General features: G+C 36.5%; 1 protein-coding gene across 4 annotated transcripts in view; it reads left to right on the top strand.

Annotated features, from left to right (window-relative positions):
• The window catches only part of clstn1 (calsyntenin 1), a 42,230-nt gene that overhangs the window by 15,559 nt on the left and 3,811 nt on the right, over positions 1-22,860 (top strand). The window contains exons 2-18 of one of the 4 annotated variants that reach the window (XM_077218303.1): positions 2,607-2,729; positions 7,397-7,426; positions 8,808-9,003; positions 10,196-10,404; positions 10,648-10,797; positions 11,685-11,870; positions 12,088-12,336; positions 13,726-13,847; positions 14,790-14,952; positions 15,934-15,984; positions 17,621-17,778; positions 18,682-18,830; positions 19,017-19,255; positions 20,524-20,694; positions 20,872-21,017; positions 21,869-22,004; positions 22,412-22,596. In XM_077218303.1, the coding sequence (XP_077074418.1) occupies positions 2,607-2,729; positions 7,397-7,426; positions 8,808-9,003; positions 10,196-10,404; positions 10,648-10,797; positions 11,685-11,870; positions 12,088-12,336; positions 13,726-13,847; positions 14,790-14,952; positions 15,934-15,984; positions 17,621-17,778; positions 18,682-18,830; positions 19,017-19,255; positions 20,524-20,694; positions 20,872-21,017; positions 21,869-22,004; positions 22,412-22,596 (2,663 nt within the window). The remainder of the gene's footprint in view (positions 1-2,606; positions 2,730-7,396; positions 7,427-8,807; positions 9,004-10,195; positions 10,405-10,647; positions 10,798-11,684; positions 11,871-12,087; positions 12,337-13,725; positions 13,848-14,789; positions 14,953-15,933; positions 15,985-17,620; positions 17,779-18,681; positions 18,831-19,016; positions 19,256-20,523; positions 20,695-20,871; positions 21,018-21,868; positions 22,005-22,411; positions 22,597-22,860) is intronic. The other 3 variants (XM_077218304.1, XM_077218305.1, XM_077218306.1) reach the window with 3 other exon arrangements.

Raw genomic sequence — 22,860 nt, 5'->3', positions numbered from 1 at the left:
AGCAGATTTTTTTTTCAGACAGCAATTTTCTGTACAGTGTACAATAAGGGATTGGAGCTGTTAGCACTGTGGATGTTGAAGAGTTTACATGCACGAGAGTCATAAACTTTTTTGGTTTTTAATGTGTTGGCTTGAGCGATGAGGTGACGTAAAAGACATGTACTTTTTTTTTCAGTCAATGCATATTTTCTTATGCATATTGCATTTATTAATTTAGCAGGGGGTTTTCATCCAAAATGATCTACAAATGAAGAGAAATATTTTCATGAAGGAGCTAAAAATATGAGCAGTGCCATAGAACAGAATTGATAAATTAGGCCTACATAATAAAAATTTGATCTACACTATTTTCATGAATGCAGTACTGTATTAAAGAAGTTCTGGTATCTTTTACTCAAAAACACAAAGTTAGATTACAAAAAGGATTAACATTTAATATCCACTCTCTTAAAGTCTGCCCTGTTTCATACTTCTCCTTTTTGGTTTTCCAGAAAGAAAAAATATTATAAAAAAGCACACTATATATTATACAGTATATTATACCCCGTATATTATAATACATAGCGTACAGATATGACACACGCACACGCACACACACACACACACACAAACACACACACAAGCCACTTTTGAACCAGAAACAGCGGCAGAAGCGCATGACCTGGGCTACAGAGAAGCAGCACTGGACTTCAGGCATTTTGGCATTTCCTTCTCCCCAGTCTTCCTCCAGACTCTGGCACCTTGATTTCCGAATGACATGCAAAATTTGCTTTCATCTGAAAAAAGTACTTTGGACCACTGAGCAACAGTCCAGTGCTGCTTCTCTGTAGCCCAGGTCAGGCGCTTCTGCCGCTGTTTCTGGTTCAAAAGTGGCTTGACCTGGGGAATGCGGCACCTGTAGCCCATTTCCTGCACACGCCTGTGCACGGTGGCTCTGGATGTTTCTACTCCAGACTCAGTCCACTGCTTCCGCAGGTCCCCCAAGGTCTGGAATCGGTCCTTCTCCACAATCTTCCTCAGGGTCCGGTCACCTCTTCTCGTTGTGCAGCGTTTTTTGCCACACTTTTTCCTTCCCACAGACTTCCCACTGAGGTGCCTTGATACAGCACTCTGGGAACAGCCTATTTGTTCAGAAATTTCTTTCTGTGTCTTATCCTCTTGCTTGAGGGTGTCAATGATGGCCTTCTGGACAGCAGTCAGGTCGGCAGTCTTACCCATGATTGCGGTTTTGAGTAATGAAACAGGCTGGGAGTTTTTAAAAGCCTTAGGAATCTTTTGCAGGTGTTTAGAGTTAATTAGTTGATTCAGATGATTAGGTTAATAGCTCGTTTAGAGACCCTTTTCATGATATGCTAATTTTTTGAGATATGAATTTTGGGTTTTCATGAGCTGTATGCCAAAATCATCAGTATTAAAACAATAAAAGACCTGAAATATTTCAGTTGGTGTGCAATGAATCTAAATATATGAAAGTTTAATTTTTAGCATTACATTATGGAAAATAATGAACTTTATCACAATATGCTAATTTTTTGAGAAGGACCTGTATATAATAAATTAATAAATTAATAATATAGTTTTCTTTTTAATATATTTTCTTTTTTTCATATATTGTTCAAGTAAATTAAATAATAATATAAATACACATAAATATTTAATTATTTTTATATTATTTTATTTCATATTGTAATGCATACTTGATAATTTTTTAGCATTTAAAAAAATTATTTTAGTTTTCAGTGTTACACTTTTCATTTATTTAGACAAAAATAGTGTAACATTTATAAAAAAAAAGGTTCAAAACAACATGAGGAAATTACAAATATGTTAATATTTTTGGTGTGAATCCTTATTCCTTTAAGCAATACGATTCCTCCATAAGGAGATATAGTTGATTTTAGATATGTTAGATATGTTGATTTTAATTTGTGTACTTTTTTTTATTTGATTTTAATTTGATTTTAATTTTTGGGAGTCTATATTGTCCAGTTATTATTCAGTACCATAACTATCTATTTTATAATTATGATTAAGGGTTAGTTAGGTGTTCACTGAAGAGCTATGGCTTTTAGCTTCGTTTTGAAAGGCGTGTTTCTTAACAGCTGATTCAGTCGTACCGCCATGAGATGGACCCTACTGTTGACGGCATCAGTCTGCTGAGCTCATTTCCTTTCCCTGCGGCCTCACTGTCAGGTCCACACACAATGAGATCAGCACTGCAGGAGTATCCCCTTTCTCCCAGCAACTGCTGATGTACTCACATTTCGGATGCAGGCACTGATTAGCCGTTAAAGTGAATGATCTGCCCTTCACATCAACCTCTGCGTCCAGACAGCGCTGCCACTGCTGCAGTGCTTCTGCAGTCTGAAGCTAAAACACACCACATCTGTCCTCTCTGCTTTCAGAGCTCAAAGCCTTCAGTCAACACTAATGAGCTTCTGAGGCGACAAATGCCACTGCTCACAACTGCTGCACTATGTTATTGTGGAATTCTGACACATAGTCCATCCTCACAGAAAACTAAAATAATTGGTTGTTGTCTGGGTTTGGTTTTATTCAGCAACAAAATAAACTTCTAACGTCCTGTTGCTTTTTTCCCCCCACAGTAAATAAGCACAAGCCATGGATTGAGACCACGTATCATGGTATCGTAACGGAAAATGACGACAAGGTTCTCCTGGACCCTCCACTGATAGCCTTGGATAAAGATGCCCCGTTGCGCTATGCAGGTAAGATCCTCCATCTTCTGGTCTCAGATGAGGCTGTCAGCCATTTTGCTTTCTCATGCTTTCCAAAGGATAGTTTACCTACAAGAACAATTAAAGTTCTGTCATCATTTCTTCCATAAAAAGGGATTTTTTTTAACATAACTGACATAAAATGAAATGTAAAACAAAATATTTCATTTCAGCTGCCAAGTTTAGTTTAAGTACTAAAATAACTAAAACTACATAAACCAAAGTTAAGAACAAAACTTGATACAAACTATATATACATATACTATTATTTATTCTATTTTTAAAGTTTAAAAAAATATATCAATGATACTAAAATAACATTGCAATGTGACAGTTGTGGTGTCATTTCCATCATGACCAACTATTTTACAACTAATAAAGTTCTATAAATAAAAATGACAGAAACACACAATTAAAATGAGCTCTAGTAGATTTTTGACCACTGATTTGAAACACCATTGGTTCTTGTGTGTCATGTGACCAAACATCATCATTGACATTAAACCTTATGTGATGCTTTTAATGCCACCACTTTTATAACCACTAAAATTCACCTTTTGTACAGAAGAAACAAGTCACAACAACAACATGAGGGTGACTAATATTGACAGAATTTTAATTTTTATCATAAGCATTATGTTGCAGTGATGACCATGCACCTGATTTGTCTGGTGCATTATAACAAAATACTTTATCCTGATACCTTTATCCATTTGAATATTTAGTCAGCTAGGAACCATAATTAAAGTCTTTTGTGAATTGGTTTTGAATCATTTTTCTCAGGCTCCTTTTTTTTGGTTTAGTAATGTATAAGCTTTCCTACTCCCTTATTGTCAATTATCTTTACTAAAATGTGTTAAACCTTAAAATAGCTCTGTAACAAACCATAATTTCATTTTGAATAAAATACCTAATGTCATCAGCCTGCTGTTGAACTGCACTGATGTGATTGGTGAAGTCAGGTCTTGTTGGTAATTAGGTTTGTAGATTCTTGCAGACTCTATTGCTCTAGGTTAAAGCAGAACTAAGTAACTTTTTTACCTTAACCGAACAGCTTTGGAGTCATTGTAATGTTTATATTACTCATTTCGTGTTGAATGGTGGTTGTCTCGCACCCCCCTGGTGCCTGTGAGCCGCAAAACCACCCTTGCAACTTTGGGCCGGCGGGCCGTTTTCAGAATGGCGAAAAAAACGAAGAAAGCGCGGTCGGAAGAGTCTAGAAAAAGGTAACGAGAATCTGACAGCACGAGGAACCGGACAAGAGTCCCACTCGCTCAGGCTTTCACTGTTAAAGTTGATTCCTGCGATTATCATGAGAACAGTTGTCAATATCTCACATAATTATCAGGACCTAAATAAGCCTAAATGTTGTAAATAGTGTAAATGAGCGCAATTTGCAAACTGTTATGATAAATTGCAATAATCATGTCTAACAACATCATAACGGACATTGTTACGAAATCAGGGCTCTCAAGTGTCACGCATTGAGCGTGACAGTCACTCATTTCGTTCTTTTGTCACGCTCTCCCACCACAGATTGTATTTCTCACGCTGAAAAACTATTTGTAATATATTTAAAATGCCAAAACTCTGGCCGCGCCGCTCTCACTGTGGAACCGGCAGGAATCAAGCGCGTCTCCTCTGGTGTTGTTCGTTGAGCTACATAATAGCCAATCAGAAAATAGCACTATTGTATCTGGGTAAGATTTAACGCAACAACCAATGACAAAAATGTATCTGTCGGCTGGATGTCACTCTTGCCTGTCTTCAAAATTTGAGAGCCCTGCGAAATAATGCGACGTACATGATACACTTTATTGGTGTCATCTGGCATTTAGGCTCAGGTAAGCCTAACGCAGTAGGCTACTTTATTATTATGAAATGCAGAGGCCGTGAGTGCACATACGCTCTGCGTGAGTGGTGTTTACGACTGTAACGTTAAATACAAGTACTCTACAGCGACTCTAGGGATCGCTGTTTGACAAAAACAGAAATCCTGCATAGTGCCGCTTTAATGGGGCTGTTTGTTTCTCCATACTTTACTGCTCTTTATATTTGCTCATGTCTCTAGAAATTTAGCAGTGGATATAGTAGGGCAAAACTAAAGATCTAAAACATTGGGTTCTATTGATCTCTACAGAATCCAGAAGCGAGTTAAGATAGATGTTGCTGGTGCGCTTATCATTTTTCCACCCATTGCAGATAGTCAGTTTGGAGAGCCAATTGAGGTGTTTTTAAGCATGTTGGGTTAATACGCTCATATTTAATCAGTGCAGAAGAAGATAGGCAGTCCATAAAACCATCACTTTTTAAATTGCTTCTCTCATTTGCCGGGCAGATGGTTGCCAGACTTCTAGAGCTCTTCTGATATCAAGATCAATGAAATTTCTTCATACTCTGCTCTTTTCCTGTGAGAGGGAATGTGCAGCGTTGGCTCTGGCCATTTTTAATCACTTAGAGATTTACTTTGACCTCATTTCAAATCTCATTATGCAGTGTTCCGTTGTAAATGCACTCCCTCCTTTCTCACAGTTTTAGTACCAGTCCTTGGTAGTCTCCTGGTGCCCCTGTGAATATGGGACACGGCTAGCGAACTAGCGAACTGTTGTGACCAGGGCTGCATTAACAATAGGGCTAGGTGAGGCTGAAGCCCCATGGCCAGAGCAAGTAGGGGGCCCGTGATTGGCTGTGAGTAGATTGACTGGCTATCGGGAGCACCTGAACTTTTCCCGGTGGGCCGATCGCCAAAACCCCACTGTGCCCCCACATATTAAGCGCTGTTATTTAGTGGAGCACTTGGGGAAAGACCAAAAGCCAAACCAAAAGCCAAGAAACAGCTACCTGATTAAACCGCGCTAACATTCAGCAGTAACATTCCAAAATAGTCTGGAATATTTTTATATTTTATATATAGAAATACAATTGTATCTCTGTGTGTTAAAGATATAATACAGATATGATTTTAAATACTAATTATTCCTGTGGTAGAACATTTTGTGGCACCAAAATTGGTTACTATGTAGAGGGCCCTAACAAAACGGTATTCATAGCAGAAGCATTTTGCCCCCAACATTTTAAATATCTGGGGAATGTTTGTCGAACAATTTATTTAGTTTAAATAAAAAATTGCTTCAAAGGGTCCCATTAAGGGCAGCCATGCAGCATCATGATTGATGTTCTGTTGGCTGCTTATAAACCAGCATCGAATTCCACTGCAGACATGACGTACTCTGTCGAGAGCTCTTACGCTCCTATCAGTGGAGGACTATTCAGTGCTGGCTAGCTGTCAATTTCAATATTTCCTCTGACTTTTTATAAGCGAATCGTTTAACTTTTTCAGACTGCTAAAACTTAAATGCTTAGACAGTAATGAGCAGAAAGCAGAAGCTAATCAAATAAACAATTACGCCCCTGCACTAGTCTTCTTTGTCACGTCTCAGCTGTTGTTACATCTTCATTGGTTCCTCTGTGCAATATTGCACAGAGGGAATGAATCAATATTCATGTGTTTTGCTTTTTTGGGAAATGGAGGACTATTGAAGTTGGCACTTGTCATGCGGGCTGAAGCGCCAGTCTGGGTTTTAGGGGAAGTGTGGGGATGTACAGTCATTAAAGCCCCAGAATGCACTGATGAGGCACAAAGTTTCCGCCGCATGACTTGCTCTGAATAGCAGATCCTAATGGAAAATCTAACTCTAATTGTAGGGGTAAAAATGGGGTGGACGGGTCCACCAGCAGAGGCCACCGATCGGGTCAAACTGGACCCTTAGCGGTCAACCAAGCAAAACAACCCATACACTTTTTTTTAAATGAAGTTGGCTTTTTAGTGCTGGTCAGGTGATGATAAATGATAGTACCATAAGAAGAGTTTTTGGCTAACCCTTATTCTTTCATACGGTTTCAAAGTCATTCATGGTTTTAACCCTAACAGGGACTCGATGGCTATTTCCACCTGTGGTCAAGGCTGTTTTTTGTGTTTCTGTGACTGGTAATGTGGACTCATCCAAGTATATTGTTTTGTGTTGTATACAGTCATACTAGGACTCAGAATACCATCAGAATTGGTACAAATGTTGTCCCCCTTTTATTTTATTTTTAAATTATTTAATAAACTTGATTTTAGACCTTTTGGATTTTAATTTATTTGGTTGGTAGTATGGTTCCTCTGGGGGAAAATAATCAGCAGTATTATTTACTTGCATATATGTTTTTAAATATTTGAATGATGTTGCAGATGTATTGATGAATCAATTGAATCAATTCACTGAAAATGGACAGTTTGAACTGATTCATGAACATGAATACCAACTCTAATGCCATTTCATTTTAAAATCAGAGCAATTATTAAACCAGATCTGTCCTAATGCTCTCATATAGAGGTTACGACGCTCTTCAGGAAACTTAATAGCCAAGTAAAAAGCACTTTAAAATCATTTATATATTCCATTGCTGTTTAATTTTATATCCTAGCAAAATGATCATAAATATTCAATATATGTCGCCCAGCCCTAATCTGTACCAGCGCAAAAAGTCAAATGAGGTATTTTGAGTCCTCGACTGCTTCTGTAACATCTGTATTCTTTTTCTTGTCTCTGTGTTTCTGTGCATCTCATTCTTTCTCTGACTGACCTGGGTTTATCTTTTCTCCCTTCTTGTAGAGAGTTTTGAGGTGACCTTCACCAATGAAGGTGATGACGGGCTCTTTCTACTGCCTTGTAATTCGTTTTTATTAACCCACTAACGCAAATACAAAATAAATCGGCACTTCACATGGAAACTCCTGTCATGCTCTTTTAATCTCTTCCCAGTTCTTCTTCTTTTGATTTTGTTTTTCAGTTTTCTCTCACCTTTGAATTTGTTGGAAATGAAAATTTAGCAACTGGATGACAAGTGTGATGCGGGGATAACAAAATCTAGAAATATCTATGCATGAGACATCCATTGAAGTTTGCAGATCCTAACAGTGTTTCAGCTCCAAAACAGAATAAATAATGCTCGTACACCAGATACTCGGGGGGAACGCCAATCCGAACGTCTTAAAAGTGTGTTTTTTGAGAGATCCTGTTTGTAAAGTAGCTTTTAAGGGCTCACTTTTAGCACAACAGATCATAAATCAAAGAGACTGATGCTATACGGGTTAGTTCCTGCTGAGATTGTTAAAAGATGCAAACTCTCTGCCGTCCGGTCTGTGGTGTGGTTTGACCTCTAGTTTGAGCCTCTTCACCCTCTCCTCCACTAATCTGAAATACACAGCATGGCAACTACTGCTGGTTGATGTGGATGTCAAGCAAATGGATATTTCTAACCCCAGCTCTCATCCAGCCTTTAAGTTTCACTGCCTCTGCTTCTCTCTTTTGTTTTATTGTTTCATTCTTTCAGTTTTTTTAAAGGTTTGAGAGACAACATTGCACAGGAAGACTTCCTTCTCACCAAAATCTAGTTTTAAGGGGAATTTAAACTCCAAACGAGGGTTCCTTTGTTTGTTTGTATATTTGCTTTGATTTGTGAACTTCTGATCGAATGCTGGATCTGTCATAAATCCTCCTCATCGCCCCATGATTAACTTAACATTTTAACCTTGCTTTCTTGTTTAAATGTGTTACTTTCAACCAAAAATTAGCGTTAAACACCTTTTAAGTACTTTTTAAAATATGTTATGTTATTTCAATGTATTAAATACTACCGATATCTGTTTATTGGTTCATATCATTTCCTTCCTGTCCTTGTATTTAAGTATTCCTGTGAAATGCCTGTCCACATTCTGGGTTTCTTACTGCATGACTGGATGCAATGTGATCAAATGGCTTGGACCAGACACCTTTTAACTCTCCCTCCCACTTCCTAAAAACTCACCCCATCCCACAGTGCTTCTGGCTTCCTCCACAGACACCTTCACCTCCCACCTCCCCTCAGTGTTTAGATCCCTTTGGCTGCCAAACCAACTTTGGCTGTTCTTATTTGAGTGTGGCGTGTTATTAGTTCCGTTGTGGGTTTCTTTTATCTCATGAACGGCAGCTGGCGCTTCGGCTCACGGGTGTGCTCGACTAAACACATTTGTGGCCTTTGCAGGGGAGATCTGCGGCTTCAGGATTCACGGGCAGAACGTGCCGTTCGAGGCAGTGGTGTTGGATAAATCCACCGGAGAGGGCGTGATTCGGGCCAAGGATAAACTGGATTGTGAGCTACAAAAGGAGCACACCTTCACCATCCAGGCCTACGACTGTGGAGAGGGACCTGAGGGCGACAACATGAAGAAATCTCACAAGTGCGTATATTGTTTTGTTACACTTATTAATAAAATGGAGAGTACAGGAAATGATGGGGGAATGATGCAGAATTGAGTCAGAATGTTCCACATAAGCATCTTACTTGTTACAACGTGTCTAAACGTATTCTAACCACTAAGCTTACACTACTTTTCCACAAGTTATGAATGGGTATCATTTGTTTAATGCTTTTGATCCTATTTTGCTCGCCAAGGATGCGGTTATTTGATGAAAAATACAGTAAAACAGTAATATTTTGATATATTATTATAATTTAAAATAACTGTTTTCTATTTGAATACTTTAACATGTAGTTTATTCCTGTTGCAAAGCTGAATTTTCAGCATCATTATTCCAGTCTTTAGTGTCACATGATTCTTCAGAAATCTTCTAATATGATGATTTAGTGCTTTAAAACAATTGTGCTGCTCAATACCTTTTTTCCAGGATTTGTTTGAAGAATAAAAAAAACAGCATTTCTGAAATATTTTGTAACATTATAAATGTCTTTACTGTCACTTTTGATACATTTAATGCATCCTTGCTGAATAAAAGTATTTATATATATATATACAGTATATATATATGTGTGTGTGTGTGTGTGTGTGTGTATTTATATATATATATATATGAACGGTAGTGTATGCTTTATTTATACATGAAAACGAACAAATAATTCATAAATTTTCATAAATCAAAACACTATGGGTAAGTCAGCTATAAGTTCATTTTTACATTAGTTGCCTACAAGATTTGCCATGCACAACAACTTAATATTAATAAAATTCAGCACTGAAAAATTATTTTTTAAAATTGATTAACAATTAATCAAAATTAATGTTTTTTTCCCCCCAAATTAATTAAAGGCTAGATACTGTTTATTTATTTATTTGTCTTTAGATCTAGCTCTTAACCTATAATGCATTAGACCCATGCGTTTTATTTTGATTTTTAATTTATTTATTTATTTATTCATTTTTACTTTTGGCTTTCAGTAGTCAGAGACCCCATTTGAAATGTCACATTCTTAGGATATCATGTTTGCGAAATTACAAGACTGTGGATGACTGCATCCCATCAGATCATTCATAACTGAATCGTCCGTCTGCTTACAATCAAGACCTGCATCACTGTCGTGCCTATTCCCTCTTGTCGATTCTAGTTTATTAATCTCGCTTTGATTTCCCCCAGGGCTACCGTCCACGTCCGAGTGAATGACGTAAACGAGTACTCTCCAGTGTTCAAAGAGAAGTCCTACAAAACCACTGTGATCGAGGGCAAAAAGTACGACAGCATCCTGAAGGTTGAGGCCGTGGATGCTGACTGCTCTTTCCAGTTCAGTCAGATTTGCAGCTATGAAATTGTCACCCCCGATGTGCCCTTTTCCATTGACAAGGATGGTAAGTGCTGCCAGTCTATATCTCCGGCCAAAACTCCAGCTTATAGACCTTACAGTGATATTGACTTCTAAGTCATTGTTATTCATGTACCTATAAAAATTGATTTGTGCAAAGCAGGCATTTTAGTATCTGATGTCAGCCAACTGTCACCTTGAGATGTACCCAGAATTAAAGCATGATCATTTCGGTTTGTGTTACCTAGCATGTGAGGTCATGTCTTGTCACTTTTTTCCTTATAAACAGGCAACATCAAGAACACAGAGAAGCTGAACTACAGCAAGGACCGCATGTACAAACTCACAGTGACTGCGTACGACTGTGGTAAAAACCGGGCATCTGAGGACGTCCTTGTCAAAATCAACATCAAGCCCACCTGCAAACCAAGCTGGCAAGGTATCAAAGACCTCTGGGATCTTTTGTCCCTCAAACACAGCTGTATTTTGTTGTTTAAAGCTAGAAAACTTGGCTGTGCAGGTCAATTTTGGAGCAAGTACTTTGTGTTTCTTGAGCACAACATTAGCTTATTTAAATGATTTCTGAAAGATCATGTGACGCTGGAGACTGCTGAAAATTCAGCCTCGCATCACAGGAATAAATTACATTTTACAAAATATATTTAAATATATAACAGTTATTTTAAATTGTAATGATGTTTGACAATCTTACCACTGTTTTGATGAACATATAACGTCTTTCTAAACATTAAATAATCCTACCACTTCAAACTTTTGAACAGAAGTGTATTTTAGGGCTGTCAATCACTAAAAATAAATAATTAATTATAAATTATATGAAAAATTGAAATAATTGCATTTTATCAGTATTTGCTGAGAAAAGCCCACCATGATTTAAAGATGGTGTGTCAAGTTAAAAAGTCAACTTGTAAGAAATGTATATCTTTTAAAATGGTATTTATGGACGGGCCATGGGATTTATTAATTTTTATAGCCCTATTAATCACATTAAATTAGCATCTAAATTGACAGCCCTAGTATATGGAATGTTATAAATTAACAATAATAAATGCTGTAACTGTTATAGTAAAAAGTTTTTTTTTTTTTGCTGTTTGATGTTGTTTTATGTTAACTAATGTAAACTTATACACATTTTAATGTTATTTTTTTTGAATATATATAAAATATTATATATCAAGTGTTTTTCATTTTGAGTTTTGTGTTAACTAATTTTAGCATGTACAGTCTTATTGCAAAGGGTTACCGAATACTCTTTGTGAGTCTGCTTTTTGAATGGCACATTTTCTGTCTGTCCGATTCTGATAGGATTTAATAAAAGGATTGAATATGAGCCTGGCACAGGAAGTCTAGCCCTGTTCCCCAGCCTGCACCTGGAAACCTGTGAGGAGCCAATCACCTCCATTCAGGTCAGCATCATGCTGGAGACTAATCACATCGGCAAGGGCTGCGATCGAGACACTTACTCCGAAAAATCTTTACACAAGCTCTGCGGTGAGTCCAGACATGCTTATTATAATGCAGTTACATTGACATCAAGATCATAAAATGTGCTTATTACTTTATAGAATTTTGAGTTAAGCAACTCAATTGTAAACTGTTTTAAACTAATTAACATAATTATATTATCTGGATAATCCCATAGGCACATGCTAAACCATAACCAAGCAATAATTTGTAATACTCTGTGTAACTGTATGTGTTTATCCAGGTGCCAGCACTGGCACTGTGGAGCTGCTGCCTGCTCCCAGCTCCTCTGCCAACTGGACCGTAGGCTTGCCCACTGACAACGGGCACGACAGCGACCAGGTGTTTGAGTTCAACGGCACCCAGGCCATCAAGGTCCCGGAGGGTGTGGTGAGCACCACCCTGAAGGAGCCCTTCACCATCTCAGTGTGGATGAGACATGGACCTGGAAGCAGGGAGAAAGAGACCATCCTCTGCAACTCTGACAAGACCGGTAATGACATTCACACAGAAAAGAAAAAAGCTCACAGGACTGACAGGGTGATGATGGATTTAATGTTTTTGTGTCCTCATCATCTTGAGTAGGCCTGTCCAAATCATCATGTTAACGCATGCAATTAATTCACTGTGCTAGTAAAGCTGTTAACACATTTATTTAACTCTTTTCCCGCCATTGACGGAAATGTCCGTCATTTGTGAGAAAACGTTTCCCCGTAATTGACAAAAATTTCCAGCTTTCCATGTTTCAGTGTTATATGATAGGGGGCGCTATTACGCATCTTCTGAAAGAGTATTGAATGTTCTGATCAAAACACAGGAGAAAAAGAAGCAGGAACATGTGATATCATGTGTAAGCAGATGCATATGTAAAATAACACGATCATCAATATTAAACAGCATATAAATCAAAACTGCTTAATGTTACTGGACGAGCTATAGGACTGTGAAGCTTTGGGGGTGTTGAACTCGATCTACTCCATCTATGTTTTGATCATCATTCTGAATCCGATCCAGGCGCTTTTTTCCTCAAAATGTTGCTTTTTTTAATGAAGCTTGCCTATATGCAAATGTTGATTAAAAAAGGAATAGATAAAGCTAGAATAAATGTTTTGTTGTTGTTTGTTTGTTTAAAAGCAGAGGGTTTGTTATTTCTTTTAACATATTGCATGTTCAGATATTCATACAACAAAATATTCTGGTGGCCATGAAACTTTTGTGAAAATAATCACAAATACTGGCTGTGGCTGGCAACTTTAAAAATAAAAAAAAGTCACTTTTGAAATCCCCCCCTATATGGTGTCATTTATGTTCACACAAATTATTATATAGGTATCATCCACACAAATTGCTGAACGCAATAATCACATGTATTATTTTGTTTTCCTTACTTTAAAATTAATTTATTGCATTAACTACAAAAGAAAAATCCCATTCAGAAATATGTAATGATATGTAATTATATTAATTGGTTTTATGGTAGTGTCCTTGGAAAAATATCGAGTAGCATCTCATAACATTTTTGAGGGTTGCTTTTAGTAGGTGTGTGAATTGGGAATCTTTTGCTGTGATCTCACTCTCTGGTCATTGAAGCAAAATTGCTTGCGCTAGAAAAAGCTCATCTGCTGGGACTTATGTAAGGCTGATTACATCACAGTTATGCCCCCGTTTATGGGAAGTTGCTTTATTGTTTGCTGGGAGAGTGAGGCTGCAACACTCCGTGTACAGAGCAGCACAGTTTAAATTAAATCCTTTCATTTACGTCTGTGTGTGAAACTCACAAAATATTGTAACGTGCAATCTGTCATGTGATAAACAAGCATATTAACATGAATTATCATTGACAGAAGTGTGATTTTCATTCCTGTATATGTGTCTTCTGCAGAAATGAATAGGCACCACTATTCGCTGTACGTACACAACTGTCGTCTTGTGCTGCTGCTGCGTCAGGAGCCCACCGAGTCTGAGAACTACAAACCGGCTGAATTCCACTGGAAACTCGATCAAGTGAGTCAACTTCAGTCCTTTCAGAAGCACTCATTTTTTAAAGACGCCCTTGTGTTTCTAAACGCTATGTTTAGCCTGCTAGAAAGGAATAGAGCAGCTCATGTGTTAAATTTAGGGCATAAACATACTTAAATAAAACTGTCGCTCCATAAAATTCTCTATCCAAATGTGGCATGAAAATAGAAAAACTTCTGGCTTACACAGAATTAAATATAAATGCATTTATTAGAAGCACAAATATGACCTCAGAGCATATATATGTAGAAGCATGCATTTTAAACCAAAAGATTTAGCTTTTATCAACCATTGTCAACATTTCATAGCTTTCAGGATTGTCTACTTAATGTTGAATACTTTAGACTAGGATTTGTTTCAAAGAGTTAGGACAAATACAGTTATTTTTGGGAGGTATAACATATATTATAATTGTATATTGTAATATTTAATTTTCTTACCCCGTAAAAGTGGATTGTTATACTTTAAAATATACCTGGCCAGTTATATTTTATAAAGGGGGTCCCTTGCTAGAGCATCATCATAACTGAAGGTCCTTAGCATTAAAAACCTTAATGACTTAAGCCTGGTCCCAGACTAAAATGCATGTTTGAGCTGTTGAAACTGAAAGCAACTTGCACTGATGTATCTTAAAATATGTCATTGCCATTGCTTTGTCTCAAGATACACACCAATAATGTTTTTTTCTAAGGCATGATTAATATAGCTTCTTAAATGCCCTAATTGAACTAATGCCTAATTCTGGCCTAATCTAAGCCCTGTCTGTGAAACCAGGCCTAAAAATCCTAACTGTTTGTGGCTTTAGCGAGGTTAACTTAGGGTTTCTTCTCTCAATTTTAAATAACCATTTCAAGTTCTTCTGAATTCTTTTACGCTGATGCAATCTGTAGTTAAACCGAGGCCCTGATCCAGTCTCTCTCCTCCCAGGTGTGTGATAAAGAATGGCATCACTACGTGTTGAACATCGAGTTCCCAGCAGTGACTTTGTTTGTGGATGGTGCCACCTTCGAGCCCTTCCTGGTCACGGAGGATTACCCTCTGCATGCCTCCAAGATCGAAACCCAGCTCACCATCGGCGCCTGCTGGCAAGGTACACTCGCTAATGATCTATTGATTCTCCCCACACACAATGATGTAACCTTAGGTTTAGACTTGACACCTATTTTTCGCCAGCTGCTTTATGTTAGTAAGTAGTTTTGCAATTTGTAGAGTTGTCTTTTATAACCCCAGTCATAGATGTAGTTTAAAATCTTTTTACAAATTACATGAATTAGATGATCTTAAAAACCTCATTAAATCATAAAGAGTTTTGTTGCTGTTTAATAAAATCAAATTGTATTGAATAATAATAATAATAAAATAATAATAATCATTATTATTGATAATAACAACAATAATTGTAGTATTAATATTATATACTACTAATTATATGAATCTATTATTATATACTACTAATAGTATTATTAATATTAATAATAGTGATTTAATTATTGTTGTTATATTAATAATGATAGTAATCATTATTATTATTATTAATCATAATTATCATTTTTATTATTATCTTGATTTAATAACAACAACAATCATCATCATGATTTAATAATAAAGATAATAATTATTATTATTAAACCATGATTAGTATTATCGTTGCTGTTATTGTTATTTAATCATCATCATAAAAATAATTGGTAGTAGTAAAATTATAGATTTTTTTAAATAAAGTACATTTAATCAATTTAATTAAGTAAATATTTTTTATAATTATTATAATACTTAAGTTATTTAAATTTTTTCTCTTTCTAGAAAATGAAAAATAATCATTAATAATATATATATATATATATATATATATATATATATATATATATATATAACATGTAATTATAACATACAATTTATTTAAAAATACTTTGATGATGTTTTGAAAAAATGTTTGTTCAGTAAAATGCACTCTAGAATATGAACCATTTCATGGGGTCTTTAATGCATGACAATATGTATCAAGTGACTTTCTTTCCCTTGACTATATTGAGCCCTGGTTTCTCCCTGCTCTTCTGTCTTGCCTCCACAGACCTCTCAGGACATGACAATGATACTGAGACACTCTCAGAGCCTTTGACAGGTTGCCCAAGTCTTTCCTGATCACCCCAATTTATCAATACGCACGTCTATTAACGGCCTGTGCATATACGGTTCTTCTGCAGCGTGACATGGCTGCAGAAGGAATGTATATGCACAGCTTTAGTCTGCAACGGCATAACATATGTAGCATGATGCGACTGAGTCGAGAGACGCCATCTCATAAACCCTGCCTCTGTCATGTTCTTCATTTTGTTTTTTTAATTCATCAACCCAGCTCCATCTCATTTCAGTTTGCCTGCAGATCTGGAGAAGTACACACAGCAGACACACACTATATTACAAGCAAAACAAGTCCAACTGACCTTAGGGATCTGCATGTTTTTATGATAAACCAGAGGGTTTGGCTGCATTCCTTGCTGCGGTTTGCAGAATTATTTATGCCAGTGGTATCAGTGCAGCAGACAGTGTCTTAGTTCTCACTGTGTGACCTTGCTGCCTCTGCTTTACAGCATTACTCAGTCATATTATTGCTCCCGCATCTCTTTGTCCTTTAGACGCAGTCATATAGTATAAGAGGACATTATATGCAGCTAGAAACATACCTGTCGTTTTCATCTTAAAGGGACAGTTCACCCAAAAATGAAAATTCTGTTGTTTCAAACTGAAAATGTTGTTTTAAACGTATATCAAACAAATATCTATTTATTTTGTAGAACACAAAAGTAACATTTTAAATAATTTTTACGCATACAACAACATCTGTCAAGCTCTAACTAGGAAAAGTGGCTCATTTAAATGAAAAAACGATGCAGTTTCATTATTAGTTATTGCGTTAGGTAGTAACTAAGCTCGTCACAGCATTTTGGATGTGAATCGAGAGCTAATTGTGAACTTTGAGGATAATATTATAATATGAATATATTTTTTGAAATTGATTATAAAAAATATTTAATATACATTTTTTTTATGAAATTAATACTTTACAGCAAAGACATAATTTAACCAAAAAACTACAAATAAATGCTGTTCTTTTGAACTTTCTATTTATTAAAGACTTTTTTTTTTACTGTTTCCACTAAAAATGATGCAGAACAACTTTTCAACATTGATGATAATATGAAATGTTACTTTTATGATGAGTTTTTGTCTTTTTGGAGCTTAACAGATGTGCTCACTATTAACTGTCATTCTATAGAATTAGCAGCGTAAGATTTTTCAATAAATGTTACCTGTATGTTCCATGGAAATAATAATTTCAAGTAATTTTTGTAATAATAATAATAATACCACATTTGGAACAACACAATGACTAAATTTTCTTTTGGGTCACCTACTCTTTAAATTTTGGTAACAAGAAGGTAGTTCAAAACACAAATTCCCTGCCGAAACCATTTCGAAATATGCAAATATGTGTAGATTTATTCAGTCATGTTGCCTCATTTTTTATGTGCCTCTTTGTGCTCATTCCCATTCATTTGCCTTTTTTTCTCCCAACAAGAGTTGCATGAGGCCACAGGCCTAAATTAGGTTATCCATCATCCTGTGTGACACACTGGGCGGCACCGGCACAGAACACATAACATGCATGAGCATCAGTCACACTGCCTGTATGTTTGAGTTTAGCAGAGCATTTGTTTGGTATCTAACAGGTTCTGTCCCCCTCCGGGTTTATATAGGTGGCAGCGTCCGCATGACTCAGTACTTCCGGGGCAACCTGGCGGGACTCATGATCCGCTCCGGCAAACTGGAAAACAAGAAGGTTATTGACTGCCTGTACACCTGCAAGGAAGGTCTTGACGTGCAGCTTCCAGAGGAAGTGGCCTCTGCTGTGAAGGTGAGTGGATGTGAACTTTGAAGAACACAATTTAAAGAATTGTTTGCTTCTTTTGGGCTGTGTAGATGAAGGTTTGAAGAGTCTGATCATCATGACACTTTGTGCATTTATGATCTTTGAGAAATTACTCTTGTGACTCATGGGTGTTCTGTAGTTTTATTTAATTATATTATTTATATACTATACTATGTATTACTGTTTTGAATTAGCTTGTTTTCAGTTTTAGTAATTTTATGTGCTTTTGTCATTTATTTGTGTTTTTTATTGCTATATAGATTTTAATTTATTTAATTTCTGTCAAGTCATTTTTTTTGTATAATGTTTTCACAATTCGCATCGTTTCAAAGCAGCTTTACAGAAAACCATGATATTAGTGTTTATAATATCTTAATATCTTCATGCCTTATATTTGCATTTAGCAGATTAAAGCTGGGGGATAATATAATTTACATTTTGTGGCAATACAAGCAATCAAGCAGTTGAGCTGTGCTATATAGTATATATCGTTCTACACAAGTGTACTGTATGTAAATGGATAAAGTTGGACATGGTTATATACCCAACTTTACAGTATATAAAGAGCTGGACAGTAATATAGTAAAATTTTGTGACAAAAAATCAGAGATTTGGGATTTGCTATGTAGTTTATATCGCTTTACATGAGTGTATGGTATGTATATATATATATATATATATATATATATATATATATGCGTGTGTTTGTATGTTTCTTTTTATTCTTAAACTTAAGATTAGAAGTTTATGCTTTTCCATCTTATATTTATTTTTATTTTATTTTAACTTCATTTCAATGACTTAAAATGAATTTTGAGAGTTTTAATTTTAGTTAACAATGACAGCACTGGTGCCCTGATGGATATATGTTTCTCTGTCGCTCTCTAGGTGGAGTTTAACCCCAACCAGTCCTCTCTGAGCTTGGAGGGAGATGACATTGAGAGCTTTGAGAAGGTCATGCAACACATCTCGTACCTGAACTCCCGGCAGTTCCCCACCCCAGGAATCCGCCATCTACGTGTCACCACCACTGTCAAGTTAGTTTCAGTTATTTCAATTCAGCTGCATCATACTAGCTAGCCCCACCCACTTTGAAATATTATTGCTCCAAAATAACTAACAAAACAGAAAAGCTCATAATAAAGGAGAAGTGATCTTGTCATAATTTTAGTGCAGTCATAATGGTGAATGCATTTTGATTGATCTACTTCATCATTCTATAGATGCTTCAATGAGGAGACGTGCATCTCCGTGCCTGACTCTGAAGGCTACGTGATGGTTCTCCAGCCAGAGGAGCCAAAGATCAGCCTCAGTGGGATTGATCATTTTGCCCGTGGAGCAGCTGAATTTGAGAGCACGGAGGGTGTTACGCTCTTCCCTGAGCTGCGTATCGTCAGTACCATTACTCGCGAGGTGGAGGTGGAAGCTGAGACCGAAACCGAGGGCGAGGATGATCCCACAGGTACGTTGGGAATGTGAGATTCACATATTTTGCTGAGAAAGCTGGAGAGAGAGGAAATGGATCATAAAAGGGGAAAAAAAAGTTGTAGGATAACTAAGAAAACAGATTGACCCGGGAATAGTTTCTTGCTAGAAGTATTACTTGAAAGGACAGTTCAACTTAAAATGTAAGTCAAAGTAAAATGGGCTTCATTTACATGATTGTGGACATGGAAAAGTGATTAAAGTGTTTCTTGGAGTAACATTTTGGAAGTTAATGATTAAATTACATTAGTGCTAGGCATACTGATGCTGTCACCTGTAATGGATGTCGTCCATATAATGGATTCTGGGATGAAATGTATAGCTTATGCTTATGGAAAAGAAAGTCTAAGAGGTTTCCTCTTAGCTCATGATTTTTATTTTAAGATTTAGTGCATTGCAAGTATGGAGAGAAGGGAAATGGATAATGAAAGAGAAAGAAAGTTGTAGGGTAAGCACCATAAAATCCCCATTGACTGCATGAGAAATTACTTACAGGGACAGTTCACCCATATAATATTCCAAATCTCTTTGACATTTGTGATCTAAGCTATGAATGTTGTACTGACTTGGAACAACATATTAAATGTAAATGTAAATGGTTAAACTGTTTCTTGGAGTACTGATTCTGGGATGAACTGTATAGCTTATGCTTTAGGAAAAGAGGTTTTCTCTTGGATCGAGTTTTTATTTGACATTCTAGTGCATTGTAAGTATTTCTTACAGGTTACTTTATTCCTCCTAATCAAAATTTGCAAAAGAAATGCAGGTCCTGCTTTATATTAAGTGGCTTAAAGTACTATGTACTTACATTGAAATTAATAATTTGATACAATGGACTTATTGTGTACATACATGTTTTTATATTGTACTTATATTTTGAAAATACCTGCATGTAATTACAGCTGTAATTAATTTATGTAATTACATTTGTAATTACACTGTTGAACCTTCCCTTACACCTTAACCCACCCTTAAACCGACCCATACCACCACACCTGACCCTAACCTTACCAGTATCACATCTCAATAGCAGCAAAATTGTTTTACAATACAACCTGAACACAATAAGTTCATTGTACTTATTTTCCGATGTAAGTACATAGTACTTAAAGCCACTTAATATAAAGTGGGACCGAAATGCATGGTGGACTTATTCTGAACATTCAAGTCTTTCCAAGATCAAATTCAATCAAATGGAGAGGCTCTGATATAACTTACTGACGGATGGCTTTTTATTTTTGGCAGTGCAAGAGACGGTGGTATCTGAGGAGATCATGCATAACTTGGACACGTGTGAGGTGACTGTAGTGGGAGATGATCTGAATGGAGATCATGAGAGTTTAGAGGTGGATCTGGCCCAAATCCAGCAGAGAACTCTGGAGATGAGCTCTTCTAACGTGGGCATGGTCATCACAGGTACTCATCCATCTACATCAACAAACAACTGCTATATAGTTGCACACATGCTTTGGATTATATTTTTGAGTTTTGTTCACAGTAGTTTATATTCAGTATCTGGCTGATCTAATGGTAATAAAAGCTTCTATACTGTAATCTTAACAACACGTGGTTAAGGTTTGACTCTGTCCACAGGGGTTAACACCATGGCGAACTATGAACAGGTCCTGCACCTGATCCGCTACAGGAACTGGCACACAGAAGCTCTGTTTGATAGGAAATTTAAACTTGTCTGCTCTGAACTCAACGGCCGCTACATTAGCAATGAATTTAAAGTCGAGGTATGGCTGAACGCACACTGTCCTCTGTGTTATAATTTATTACATCCAAAATACTACAGTACCTACAGTTATATCTCAGACACACACACACACAACCTTATAGAATTTGGGGTCAGTAAGATTGTTTACATTTTAATTTAAATAGACATTCAAATTTTTATGAAAAATGTGTATTGGATGGATGTATTAAAAGTATTTATGAATTTGACCAAAAGACTTCAAAAGATTTCTATTTCACATTGCCTAAAGGCTTTTCCTTTGAACGTACTATTCATCAAAGAATATTGAAAAAATGGTTCCATAAAAATATTACAAAAGCACAGGCTTTTTAACATTTATAATACTAATAATAATAATAAATGTTACTTGAGCACCATATCAACGTCTAAGAATGATTTTTGAAGGATCATGTGACACTGAAGACTGAAATAAAGGTTGCCGAAAACTGTGCAAAATATTTCTGTTTTTACTGTATTTTTTGATCAAATAAATGGAGCCCTGTCAAGCATAAGAGACTTCTTTAAAAAAACATTTAAAAAAATCTTACTGACTCCAAACTTTTGAACGGTAATGTATATTTTAAGATTATTTAAAGAGCTTTTAGTTTTTATTTTATATATAATTTTCACTATACACATTTTTATTACATGTGTGTATATATACAAATATATAAATCATAAAAATCATTGATGACTTTTTTAAGGGTACTGTAAATACAAAAATGCTATGAATAAGGCTATATAAAAATAATCCAAATAAGGATTTGCAAAGACCTATTCTGTAGCAAGTTGTATTGTACTGTACTGTGCAGATGGCAGTTGTGTGACCGTCTTAATCTTTTATGTAATCAGGTCAACGTGATCCATACAGCAAACCCAGTGGATCATGCTAACAATGCTATGGTACAACCTCAGTTCATCAACCAAGTACAGCACGCTTCAGTGGACCTGTCTGGACACAACCTGGTGAACACGCATCAGGGCTCAGGTATACCTTCTCCTCCCCTCCTCTGATCCATCTGTTCAGCTTCTCTTGGAGATAAAGACGTTTCATTGGCTGCCTCATCTCTCACAGTATCTCTTAGATTATTGCACTAATCTCTCATTAAAGATAATCCAGATTCGGTAATCAAACGAATAATCTGTTTAATGTCAAGCTCAAAACTGAATTCAGTTTCTTTCCACGAGTTTTTCCTCAGCTTAAAGTCAATTTAAAAAGTAGGACGGTTATGGGGCGCTTTGTACTTAGCCCGTTTTTAATGGCGCGCTTTTAGGGATTATATACGAGTGCTCTCTACAACATCTGGACAGCTGGCGAGGGGCACCTCAGACAACCTTATTTTCGGTTTTTTACACTCTAAATACCTAATGCTAATGTCCCTCCACTCTTCATAGTTGTCCCCAGTGCTGCCACCATCGTTATTGTTGTATGTGTGAGCTTCCTGGTGTTTATGATCATCCTGGGAGTGTTCCGTATCCGTGCTGCCCACCAGAGCACAATGAGGGACCAGGAAAATGGCAAAGAGAATGAGATGGACTGGGATGACTCGGCCCTCACCATCACCGTCAACCCAATGGAGGTGAGTTCTTAAAACAGAGCTCGCACAGCGCTCTTAGAGCACTCATACATAGTTAATGCAGCAGAGGGCTGAACCCATCAAAAACTCATTCCACTGTTGTAAAAATATACTGTTATAACCATCCCTCCTCCTCCGCCTCCTCCTCCTCCTCCTGTACATTTGTCCACTAATATGGATTTTCTATTTACTGAACTATTTGCTGTATAATTACTGAAAGAAGTATTTAAACCAGACCATTTCATAGATATTTAACTCCAATATAGA

Source organism: Siphateles boraxobius, unplaced genomic scaffold, assembly GCF_051911475.1.
Source record: "Siphateles boraxobius isolate OS27281-9 unplaced genomic scaffold, OSU_SipBor_1 77, whole genome shotgun sequence".
Taxonomy (NCBI): domain Eukaryota; kingdom Metazoa; phylum Chordata; class Actinopteri; order Cypriniformes; family Leuciscidae; genus Siphateles; species Siphateles boraxobius.
This window is presented reverse-complemented; position numbering and strand designations above follow the sequence as displayed.